Below are 13238 nucleotides of genomic sequence, written 5' to 3'. Positions count from 1 at the left end.
GCAGGCCTTATAGCGGGGTGGTTTGCCGTTGCCTTCCCCGGCCGTGATTACCTTTACCAGATCTAAATGCCTTGGGTGGGAGGCCAGACTTACGGGCCTTTGGCGGCCATTGTGATTCTGAAGCTCAGTCTCAAGCAGTCGACCCAATTCCACATAAAAGGAAACAACTCATATAAATAAATGGGCTGCATCCATTTGTGGTGCCTCCTCCCACCTGCCACGTGTGGTTTTAAAATCATAACTAGATACAACAGTGTGTCTTTGAGAGGCTGGACATGCTCAAAGGCACCCCGTCCTGATACCAGTTTTCTCAGAAACTGAGGGAAGCACACGCACAGCCTTCAACTTTAAAGGGAGGGAGAGAAGGAGGAAAGGGAAGCACTCTGCACATGCCCAGAAACAGGCTTGATGAAGGGAGCCAAGTGCCCAGCCCAGTCCTGATGGAGCACTTCATGGGTGAGAAGTGTGGGCTGACGCAGTCCCAGCAGGACTCGGCTGGAGTTGTGCGTGTCCACTGACAGCCACTTACCTCCCCTCCTTGGCGATGCTACTCCTGGATGCTCTGTCAAGGAGCAGCATCAGCCAGGAGAGAGGAAAGCACCTCTCAGAGGACATGGGCACCTGAGGGCCACCAAAGGCATGAGGGCATCACTATCTCTCAGTCCTAACTCAGCCCTCACTAACTGACTTTCCCCAACTGCCACTAACTCCGCCCACCATTCCATTCTAGCCTTAGCTGTCAGTCATTCTCCATTCACTCTTCTGTTTCAATAGCCTTGGGTGGGAGGGAAGATTAATTATCAGTCTTTGGTGGCCATCTTCTGGAAGTGGCTTGCCATCCTGGGCCTGAAGGGAGAGCACCTGGGTTGGCTGCCTCAGTTACTAGGCCCCATCTGGAGCAGAAGGGAAGGAGGTTGCAGCTCTGGGCAAAAGGCACGCTGGGGACAAGGAAAATTTCTGTGGGGACAAGCAAAATCATGACAACAGCTTCAAGACAGCCCTGGCCAGGAGTTCAGGGTGAGACAGAGAGAGAAAAGAAACTAATTTAATTTGTTTTAAAGTTCCCTCACAGGCCTAGGAGAGGTTTGACTTGCAGGGTTGTCATGAGGATAAGAGAGGGCGGGGAAATGAATTCAATTTGTTTTAAAGGTTATTTATTTATTTATTGCATTTATATACCACCCCATAGCCGACGCTCTCTGGGCGGTTTGCAAAAGTTAAAAACAGTAAACATTAAAAACAAATATACAAAGTTTAAAAACATAAAAAGCATAAAAACAACATTATCCTTATAAAAACAGTTATTCTGGGGTCCGTTAAAAACAAACTCAGCTCATGTTGTTAAATGATGTTAAATGCTGGGGAGAAGAGAAAGGTGTTAACTTGGCGCCGAAAAGATAACAATGTTGGCACCAGGCGAGCCTCATTGGGTTAACTCACAGGCCTAGCACCAGCCTGCTACTTTAAGATCGTGGATCCGCTTCCCTACTGTATATTGTTCAGATATCTCGGCAATACCAGGTATATTTTGAAAACATATTTTTAGGTTTGCATCGTTTTTAGCTGGTAGAAAGGGTGTTGTGTGTCCTGATTGATTTTGAAGTTTAGACGGCTGCTCTGGCCATGGCATGATGGGAGGTGTAGGGTTTTCAGTTAAAACAAAAAATGTGGTTTATCATGAAGCTCTAATTTAAAATACAGTTCTTATTAACACAGTTTCCCATTTATTCTAACAAAACAATTTACTAACTCAACCAAAACAACCCGACCTTAAGATGAATAAGTTGCATGGAAATCTATTATATATCAAATAAATGTTATAAACATTATTCATGAACCTGAGCAATGCCGGGCATATCAGCTAGTACTGCTATAAAGGAGTAGTGTAGATCTAGCCCAAATTTAACTCTAAGGGAGATTTCTTTTCACTAGCAGAGCTTTCCCCCTCTCCTTTCATCAGGACTGCTGTAAGCAACACATCTCCTTCCAAAGATCCAAGCTGAAACAGTCTATACCTCATAGAGTTCTTGTGAAGTTTACAGTGCAATCCTACATGGGTCTACTCAGTAGTAAGCCCCACTGAGTTCAATTATTATTATTATTATTATTATTATTATTATTATTTATTTATATAGCACCATCAATGTACATGGTGCTGTACAGAGTAAAACAGTATATAGCAAGACCCTGCCGCATAGGCTTGAGGCTTACTCCCATGTAAGTGATTCTAGAGTTGCAGCCTTAAACGTTCTTTTTGCTCCTTGAATTAAATAAGCACACAAGTATAACAAATAGTAATAATCTTAGTCCAATTGTTTTAGGCAACAAGGAGAGGACCTTCTATTCTTCTCCTCCAAACTGACCCAGGGATTCTGGCACACGAGAATGCCTCTTCATAATGCGAGTATTTAAACACACACCCATTCTTTCATTGCACTCTTATCTTTCTCTAACGTAGTGGTTCGCCATCCGCAGAACTGATCATTTTGGTATTTTCCAACTGTGGTAGGTTTTTTTAATCCGATCATACTTTCTAGAATGGTTCATCTATCTGGCAATGTAATTTTGTCCTTAAAAGCTTATGTTACAATAAATGTGTCAGTCTTTAAAGTCTCACAGGGCTCTGCTGACATGGCTAGTTTTCTTACCAGGTATTGATAGTGGATGGACAAAGGACATGACCAACTGCCATGTAGGCATTTGGGGCCTGGACTCTGAGCGTAAGCCTGCTCCTAGTATTCAAGAATGCATGAACAGGGTCATGTGTGCTGTCCTCATGTCAGAAGCCATCTTATGACTTTTCTGATACTATCTTATGAAATGCTTTAATGCAGGTCACTGTTAGAGGCAGGGGAAGGACATGCTGGTCTATTCGTGCCCCCGTGCCCCATGCTGATGGTTTATATGATCGGTATGCATTGTTGGTTTGTATGCATTATTGGTGAAATGTCCCCACATCTCTTGGTGAGAGCAAAACCCCACAGCAAAATGGCATTTTCCTTCCATTTCTTTCTATATTCTTTTAGACATCCCTGACCCACCACAAGACCTCCACCTCTCAGAAAAGCAGAACAGAAGTGTGAGGTTGTCGTGGACTGCTGGGAGCAGTAATAATAGCCCAATTAATGGTAAGATGGATTTCTCGTGCCATTGCCTCACTTTTGTCAAGTGACAGCAAGTGATCAAAATGGGGGGGGGGGACCTAAAGCTGTGCTTAATTGGTTTTCTTGTTGAAGGGTTCTTGTTGCTAATCATTTTCCTTCTCATCTGTTTGTTTCCAGGGCTGTTTGTTTCCTTAATTGACATGCATTGCTTGTTGTGTCTCCTTTCCTTGTCCTGTCTAGAATCAATTGTGGAATTTGAAGAGAACCGATGGGAGCCCAGAAAGTGGCAGGAATTAATCAGGCTCCCAGGGAATGATACTACAGTTGTTTTACCACTTGCCCCTTATGTAAATTACCAATTCCGTGTTATATCTGTTAATGCCGTGGGGAGAAGCCAGCCTAGCGAGCTATCAGAACGATATGAAACGCCTCCAGCAGGTATATATTATTTATTGCCTCGTTCTTGTATTTTTATTATATTGTATATGAGGAATAAGGTATGCCAATGTTACACGTGCCTAATATATAGCCAGAGTATTTGTTACGATTTTTGAAAATTCTGGCTTGTCTAGTGTATTCTTAAAGAACCAACATCCTACTTAGTGACATAACATTGTTCAAGGCCATGATCCATACACAAAATAATGGCAAGTTGTGGCTACATTTGGAATATCCCATACAGTTTGCTTGCCAGATCTAAAAAGGATAAATAGAGCTGGAAAACTTGCTTAAAAGGGCAATCAAAATTATTATGGAGTTGGAGTTATTCCCTATAAGGGAAAGCTAAAGCATTTGGAGGCTTTTTAGTCTTTGGGCGGGTGGAATAGATGACTACGGAGGGACGTGATGGAGCAGGTATGGGGAATCTCCAGATATTGTTGGACTGCAATGTCCATCATTGGCTATACTGACAGGGCTGATGGTTGTTGGAGTCCCACAACATCTGGAGAACTATGGGTTCCCCACCCATGTGACTAAGGTGTATAAAATCATGCATGGTGTGGACAGAGTGAGTTTTCTCTTCCTCTCTCATAATACTATTACCTTAGGGCACCCAAAGAAATTGATTAGTAGTAGATTTCGGACCATAGGCATGCGCAAGGGATATGCCGGGTGTGCTCAGGCACACCCTAATGTCTCAAGCAATAAGCACCAAATTGAGGAGACCGTTGAATAGGGATCCAGAGGGGGATCCATACTCAGTGGGAATGGCTGAGAATTGCTGCCTCTGAGAGAGCACCATTGCTCCCAGCACCAGGAGCAAAAAGGAATCACTCTGGTGGGAGCTTCTCTGCTGAGAGTTACGCCCCCTTGGCCACTAGGCCTTTACTGGATTGGCTGTGCTTACCAATCTTGTGCTAACAGAGATATGTGTAAATTACCAGGCGCACACCATACCAAAATGTCATCCAAAGGGCAAAGACAGCCCTCTGGCTGCTCTGCTGCCCCCGCCCCTAACAGTGCACTATTGCTCCCGGCAACAGGAGTGAAAAGGAATCGCTTTGCTGGGAGCCTCTCTGCTGAGAGCCACAAAGCATCTCCTCATTCCCCACTCCCTCTGCAACAGCCCTCCTGCGGTCAAACAAGCCGAACATGGAGTAGGGCATCAGTGTCTACAGTGTTTAATAAAGAAAGGCATAAAAATAATGTCCTTCATGAGTGAGTATTCAATGAATACATACAATTCCTTAGGTGCACACCCTAATGAAATGTGCTGTACATGCTTATGTTTGGGACAAGGAAAATGAAATGATGATCATCATGATCATGATCATGTTCATGATCATCATGATGTGTGTAAGTGATTGGCATTAAAGGGGATTTGTCCAGTTGAGAGTGTAGGTCTATCAATGTCATCTGATATTCAGTGGCATATCTCCATGGTCAGTATGCCACTGAATATCAGATGGTGGCAGAGGAAGCAGCGGGTGCAGACATTGCCTTTATTCACTTCTTGTTGGCTTCTCATTGGCATCCATTTTGCCACTTGGAGAAACAGGATGCCAGGCCAGATGGACCATTTTTAAAAAATTATTCTTAAGTTCTCATGAGATTAAAACAAAAATGGAATGCCCAAAGGCCAAGAGAAAAGTGTTGCGAATAATGGTCGGTTTAGTCTTTTGTGAGCATTTTCTTTCTTTGCTACCCACTACTTGATGTTACTGGGATTTTATATGCATGAGATGTACAAAATTATGCATGGTATGGAGAATGTGTATAGGGAGACATTTTTCTCCCTCTCTCAAAATACTAGAACCAGGGGACATCTCATGAAGCTGATTGGTGGGAGATCGAGGACAAATAAAAGAAAGTACTTCTTCACACAGCGCATAGTTAAATTACGGAACTCACTACCACAGGATGTAGTTTTGGCCACCAAATTGGATGGCTTTAAAAGAGGGTTGGATAAATTCCTGGCGGCGAAGGCTATCAGTGGCTACTAGCCCTGATGCTTATGGGCTATCTTCAGTATTTGAGGCAGTACCCCTGTGTGCACAAGTTGCTGGGTGACATGGGTGGGAGGGTGCTGTTGCACCATGTCTTGCTTGTTGGTCCCTGGCTGATGGCTGGTTGGCCACCATGTGAACAGAGTGCTGGGCTAGATGGACCCTTGGTCTGATCCAGCATCAGGGCACTTCTTAGGTTCATAGAATCATAGAATCATAGAATAGCAGAGTTGGAAGGGGCCTACAAGGCCATCGAGTCCACCCCCCTGCTCAATGCAGAAATCCTCCCTAAAGCATCCCTGACAGATGGTTGTCCAGCTGCCTCTTGAATGCCTCAGGTTTGGGAGAGCCCACAACCTCCCTAGGTAACTGATTCCATTGTTGTACTGCTCTAACAGTCAGGAAGTTTTTCCTGATGTCCAGCTGGAATCTGGCTTCCTTTAACTTGAGCCCATATGTTCGTATGTCCTTATGATGAGAATATATACAGGTGGTCTCGATGAAATGAATGTTGTAGTGTGGCCCTCACCAGTTTGAAGTTGCATCCCCTTGTTCATCCCTCTTGTAGATCTACAGCACTGGTGCATCACCCTGGGTCAATATAAGATAACATTCCTAAATCAGGCACAGTTCCTACATGTCTTAATGTGGTACTCTTAAAACTCAATCTACCCATTTTAACTGTATGTAGATGCCATTTCTGGGTAGAGCATTTAGCAAGATTTATAGTGAGTCTCAGAAATACAGGACTTTGGACAAATTTCTGTTCACAACCAATTTCTCTTGCTATAACATGAAATAACTGGCTCCTGAAAAATACTTTTACAGAACAGCTGTTCTGCAAGGCTTATTCATTTATATTCGTCTAACATTTTTTTTATAACGTTGCCTCTGTGCCTTCCCTTGCTTTCCAGTTCTATGCCTCAGACTAATCATACACCTTCTGTTTTCCCAGTCCCATAGGGCTATTTCTTTAGAATAAATCCATTAACATCTGGTGCTTTGTGAAACTACCATTTAGTTTTTATCCAAGCGTTTTCCCCAAAATGACTGAAACCATATCCTTCGCTTGTTTTTTTCCGTTGCGTGTTTTATATCTCAATTGATCATATTGTCCAAGGGTGTCCTAAGCTGGATTTATGTACTGATGTCTGTCATAAGGCAGTCCTTTCAACTCACAATATCTCCACTGTTTGAAATTAGTATCACAAGGAGCTGTTCGTGTTTAACAGCACAGGCCATAAACTGCCACAAAAAAGTGTAGTTTGTTGTTGGAACGTGATAACTTTATTGCATTGTAAACATGGATTTCATCTGAGGTTTTCTTGAGTTTGTTTACTGCTTTTTCAGTGCTATATAATATGACTACAAGGATATCCAGATAATTAGGAGCATAGTTAATCCATAATTTACTCTAGGAAGCAAGCGCAAGCATATTGGGGGAGGGTGAATTAAAGACTGGCAAATTAAAATACTCTTGCATTGTATTCTATTGATGGATAGCTCCAGACAAGAACCCGGAAAATATCAGAGTTGAAACTTCTAAACCACACGAGATGAACATGACATGGGAGGTAATGCCTTTTTAAATGAAGTTAATGTACACAATTGTTATGATTCTATGTGCTCACAAGTTTTGAAAAAAGTCCTGTTGAATGCAGTGGGACTTACTTCTGAGCAAGCAGGCACTGAGACCCAAACTGCATTTCTTTCTTTCTGCCTTTGGTAAGTGCACTTCCCCCACCCCCAAATCTGTATCAGGACACTAGTGTGAAGAGTAGGGAGCTTTAACCCTTTGCCCCTCACTGATCCATGGTGCCAGTCTGCATCATCCCACTGCTCCTGTCATTTTCATTGTCTAATAAAAATTGAGGTGGAGGGGAGGTGATCCAGACTGAGATGACAGCAGGGGACAAAGGTTTAAACCCTCTACCCCCACACTTAGGATTCAATGTAGATCAGGATCCCTGTACTCACTTTAGAGTAAGAAAGTGAGTACAGAAAGTGACATTTCAGCTTGTCATGTCTTTAAAGTAACATGTAGCTTGATCCTGAATTTGTGTGTTTTTTAAACTTATTTGTAACAACAATAGTAGGGCGATGTAGAGAATAGCCTAAAATTTTGCTTATCCATTTTATTCCTGCTAAAATACTGCTTTACATCTTTTTTATTTGCAAATGATGTGAAGCTAACTAAGGAGGCCTACAATTCACAATACTTTGACTGAAAGAAGAAAGCTTCAGATATCCTGCCCTTTCCCACTGCCCTCAATAACAGGAAATTGTGTCATTAAATGCAACATCTCCCTGATGGAAAATGAGAAAGAGGGTCCATAATATTGTCCTCTGGCTTTTGGTTTTCTGTGAAATGACATTGGTAGCTTCAGTCGTAGTATTCACATTGATTTGCTTCATTAAAATGACTCCTGAAGTGACATTTCCTAACCAGCATCTGTAGAAATGATGATATCAAGTCATCTTCATTAATACCCATGTTGTCTTCCCTATTAATATCCTATTAATTAAACTAACTGTTCTGGATTCATGATCTGTGTGTGTGCATGAACTATTTCCCTGCAATAAGTTATGATACCAATTATTATTTATACAAGGCGATTTCATTTCATTTCATTTATTACATTTTTATACCGCCCAATAGCCGAAGCTCTCTCGGCGGTTTACAAAAATTAAAACTACAACAATATTTAACAATATACTAATCAACAATATCACAATAATATTCAAAAGTATACAAAATACAACACTGCAAAACAGAGCAGATAAGGGAAAAAATAACTTGGTTGGAATGTTTTTATGCTTTTAAAGTCTCCAGGTTGGTGGGAGGGGAGCAAGTGGAACAGCTCACCCTTGGTGGAATAGTGTTTCTCCCCCTGAAGCAGCACCTCCCAAACTTCAGCTCCAGCCTTGCTTTTAAAGTCTCCAGGTGGGGAGGGAAGGGTTCAGATCTCTGGATGGAGCAATTTCCAAAATTACATAAAATCCCCCTCCCCAAAAATAGGTCCTTGCCCTCAAGGAACTTACAATATAAATTTTGACAGAAGGGAGACGGAGGGAGGGGAAGAAAGATAACAGAAAGTTGATTCATATTACTATTGCATAAATGAATCCTAGATAGAAGAATGCCTCGAATGAGTCATAAAAGTAGTATTACCCATTATCCATTAAGTTATCCAGACATAGTTTAGGATTTTGTTGTTGAATGTTTAATACTCCACAGGGTAATCTTATGTTTTGATGGGCAAATCTGCTATGAAACATTAAAAAGGATCTGCCATACTGTAACCACAATAAAGATAACACATGTTCATGTGAGCTGGCTTTCACAGTAGAACAAAATCAAACTTCCTGCAAATTGAGGAGAAATGTCTCCAACATAAAAGTATATGTTTTAATAATCTACATGCTTTCAATCCATCTGTTTCATCTCTTACCTGCTTTTGAAAAGACGTAATATTCTTTCCTTCAGCTAGCTTAAAATTGTCTTTGCGATGTGGGTTAATTTTTCCTGCCTTGGAGAATTATTGCTGACTGTTCTGTAAAACGGCTTGTCCCTTAAGCTGCAGTTTGTTTGTTTGTTTTCTTTTTCATTGCAACAACAAAGCCTGATTCATTTTGACTTCATTTGCAGCCATTAAAGCCCATGGAGCAAAATGGACCAGGCCTGGAATACAAAGTAAACTGGAGACAGCAGGATGTTGATGAATGGGAAGAAGAAACCGTGCAAAAACATTTCTTGATATTGAAGAACACCCCCACCTTTGTACCTTATGATATCAAAGTCCAGGCAGTGAATAACCTTGGGTCTGGTCCTGAACCCAATATAATAACTGGGTATTCAAGTGAAGACAGTAAGTAATGGGGAAATCTTTGTACGAAAAATGCTACCGTATTTCTTCGATTCTAAGATGCCATCAATTGTAAGACGCACACTAATTTCAGTACCACCAACAGAAAAAAAGCTTTGATTCCAAGAAATAATAAATGACCTGCGATTCTAAGACGCACCCTGTTTTTAGAGATGTTTATATGGGGGGAAAAGTGCGTCTTAGAATCGAAGAAATACAGTATTTGGATGATTTTCAAGCTCAGTACTGAAGAGTGAACAAGCCTGTGGAAACTAGAGTAGGGGTAAATGCTCCCCCATGCACCACACTTTCACAGGGACATTTGTACTCTGCAAACATAGGAGGTATTTTCGATGACCTTTGTAGGTTCTTCGAAATCCACCCATTTTCAGTATATGCAAGTGTGTGTTTGTGTGCAAGTCACCATGATTTAAAAAGAGGGGGCAGCAAGGGTATGTGAGCTTTTTGTTGTTGTTGCTTCCTTATCACAGAAAAAAAGCTTTGCCTGAAGTGGCAGCAGAACTGCAGTCAAAGCACCCAGTGGCGTTTCCATTTGCTGCAGATTGGCCCAATGGGAATGACGCTATGTCATGATGAAGCATCATTGCCAGAACATTTGGTGGTGGTGAGGAGGAAATAGCTGCCTCCACTGGCCAGTTGGGAGTTAAATGAGTAAAATTCCAGTGGCCTGAATTATGTGGAGGTGCAAAACATATGCCAACACATCCCAAAATATCCCGGGGAGGAGGTGTGGCATAGCCATGTAAAGCACAATTAATGTAGAAAAATATGGTCAATTGTTTGCCTTATCTGTGCTTGGAATGAATGCCCTATTTTGTGATAATATGTAATGTAACATTTCACTTTGATAGTAGAACTTCAAAACATTGTCATGTAATTCATTCTGACTTAGTGGAATTTGGGGGAAAGGATGGATTTGCGTAATCATTTCTGAGTAGTGGTTTCCCCATAATTTTGAATATTCAATTTTTAGCTTTCGTGGGGGAGGAATGAAAACTTGGGTGAAAGAGGAGAGGAGAGAATTTTGGAGAATTTTCTCCTTAGAGAGGGGGACAAGGTTTCCACATATCGTTATTATTATTATTATTATTATTATTATTATTAATTTATTTACAATATTTATATACCACTCAAATATCTAACACAGATTCCAGAGCGGTGAACATAGGTATAAACAGTAAAAGAAAGAAGATTAAAAAAAGCAAATTAAAATTGTTCAATTTAAAAACAAAGAAACCAGAAAAAACAGTGGCTAATCAGTTGAGGAAGGTTTCTCGAAACAGAATTGTTTTCAGGAGGCGCCGGAAGCAGCCTAGTGTTAGCGTCTTCCTGACCTCCAGGGGCAGAGAGTTCCACAGAGAAGGGGCCACTACACTAAAGGCTCTTCTCCTGGTAGATTCCAATCAGGCCACAGGTAAAGAAGTAAATGTAGCCTGTTGTTGAGGTGTCTTCTTTTTATTTATTTTTAAACCCCTCCAGCATTTTCAGGAGCCCAGGACATTCCCAAATGTTTATTGGAAAGAGAGATCCAATAGGGATCTCCAATAGGGATTCACTAAGAACTGTTGGGCTCCTCCAAATGCCAAGGGAGGTGTGTGTGTGTTTGAAAAACCAAAAAATAGGAAGAAGGCCTCTCAGCGATCACCTTTACTTAAAATGATATGTGGAAACCCTGTCCCCCTCCCCAAGGAGAAAATTCACTGAATTCCCCCCTCCCTGTGAAAGAGGCAGAAAAAACAATACCTCTTTCACAGGAAGAGAGAAATTTCGCAAAAATAATGTGAAGGATTAGGCCCAGCACGATTTCTGACATGTAAAAGCCACCAGATTGGAACTTTTCCTAGTGATCAGCCAACAAACATGCTTTCTTGTGAAGATTCTAAGGCTGGGCTGAAATTTCCCTACTGGGGTATCAAAAAACTGGGAATTATATTTCCTACTCAGGCTGAGGAATTATATATCTCCTACTCATCCCCTAGTTCTATCTCCAACCACGTCTTTATCCCATCTCCTTCCCCTAGCCCACCTCCTAGGTTGTGCCCCTCCCTCAGTGGTAACAATGATGATGTTGGTTACTGATCAACATAACAAACAAATACTTTACAATGGCACAAGCAAACCTACATATTACATTTAAATGTCATCTTTGCTGCAAATTACATGTGCACACTAATATTCGTATCGCCCAGAGGTGACTAGAGGACCTGCTATGAGAAAGAAGAAGATTAGTTTAAGTTTTAAAACATCTAAGTGAAATCTATTTCTTCTTAATCAATATCATTCTATTGGAACTTGCAATACACAAAATATCCCTTTTCCATCTCAGTATCCCAGAGTTATATGTTGCATTATTACATTAGTTGATGTTAGCTAGATCTTCCTTCCTGCCCTCACCGCCACCATCATAAAGTACTCCGGTGGTTTTTAATATGACTGCACAGGAAGTCATAACCCTAATAAAATAACTCCAAGTGTAGAGACATAACACAAAGCAATTGTTTCTTGTGTAAAATACAGAAGACCGAAAGCCTCTTCTTCCCTGTTGTGAAAATTGGACAGCAGCCATTCCAGAATCCTCTCTGCTGTTACATTGCAATTTTCAGTTTTAGTTTTATCTTGTTTAGAGAGGGGAGATAGAGATATAGAGAGATATAAATATATATTGAATATATTACACACACACACACATGCACAGAGAAGATTATAAACCTGCTGCTGCAGTGCTGGATATCACATTCTTCTGCAAGCACAGCAGCTTTAAAAGAAAAAAAAGGAAAACCTCCACCCCAGCACAGTTTTATATGGATTTAAGGATTAAGACTACAGAAAGAGGAAACCCCACTGTAGGCATTTAGACTGGGAGACCCAAAAGACCTTGATGTGAATGGAATATGCACAGTAGATTAGCGTTTAGCAGCAGGAGATTAAGACTAAGGCGGCGAATAGTTTACAAAATTGTTTCAAATTGTACATTCAGATGAGAATTAGTAGTTCAGGCAGATCGCAGTATTGTTTAATTAGGCATGCTAAAATGCTTCCAAGATAGGAGTGGGCCCAAGGTAGAGGTTCTGAGACAATTCTTTGCAGCCTGTGGACTCTTAGAGTCCTTCGCTAAACAAAAAAATCCTAGCCCTCTTGATGATAACACTCTGTTGACATTAAATAAATATTAAATATGAGTAGGAGTGATACTGTAGGAGACATGTGAAGTTCATTCTCACTTTTAGAGCAATATACGATGAGCCAAATATGGTGGAATATATTTCGTGGACATTTTCTCCTCTTTCAAAACACACCGCTCCCTTTTTTGAGATGGTTTGTTACAGGGGCACGGAAGGGGCTCTGATGCATTTGCAGGCAGTGCTCCTGATATGCATTCATACGCAGTCCTTATGATGCGGAGCCTCTGCCCCTTGTAGTGCACAGGCCAGTACCTGGCATTCATTGGCTCAGTCCTAGAGAAATATGCAATACTAATAGTGAGCCCATTCTCTGAGTGATGATCCTTACATAGCCAAATCAGCACCATTAACACCAGGATCAGCAGGCTTGGGGTAACCTCAAGGCATGCAGAAGAAGAAACAATCTTTAGAGGAAACAAAACTGGTGTGGGGGAGCCACAAACAGCCCAGTGAAAGCTGGCTTGTCATAGAGAAGAATGGGAAACCAGGGAGGTAGGGAATGGAATACTGTAAAAGTAGCCATGGCTGGCTGGAACCCTGAGTGGAAGCACTCTATGCTGCAACATTTTGTTGCACTTCACACTTCATATAGCCCGATTCTGTGCAGGCCTATTCAGT

General features: G+C 41.4%; 1 protein-coding gene across 5 annotated transcripts in view; it reads left to right on the top strand.

Moving 5' to 3' along the window:
- Positions 1-13238, top strand: part of CHL1 (cell adhesion molecule L1 like) — a 286834-nt gene that overhangs the window by 252055 nt on the left and 21541 nt on the right. For all 5 annotated transcript variants that reach the window (XM_063121796.1, XM_063121798.1, XM_063121799.1 and 2 more), the window contains 4 exons: positions 3027-3128; positions 3345-3542; positions 7055-7125; positions 9201-9420. In XM_063121796.1, coding sequence (XP_062977866.1) covers positions 3027-3128; positions 3345-3542; positions 7055-7125; positions 9201-9420 — 591 coding nt within the window. The remainder of the gene's footprint in view (positions 1-3026; positions 3129-3344; positions 3543-7054; positions 7126-9200; positions 9421-13238) is intronic.

The sequence above is a fragment of the Elgaria multicarinata genome, chromosome 3, assembly GCF_023053635.1.
Source record: "Elgaria multicarinata webbii isolate HBS135686 ecotype San Diego chromosome 3, rElgMul1.1.pri, whole genome shotgun sequence".
NCBI lineage: Eukaryota > Metazoa > Chordata > Lepidosauria > Squamata > Anguidae > Elgaria > Elgaria multicarinata.
Note: the sequence above shows the minus strand (reverse complement) of the source record. Positions and strands in the feature narration are given on the sequence as shown.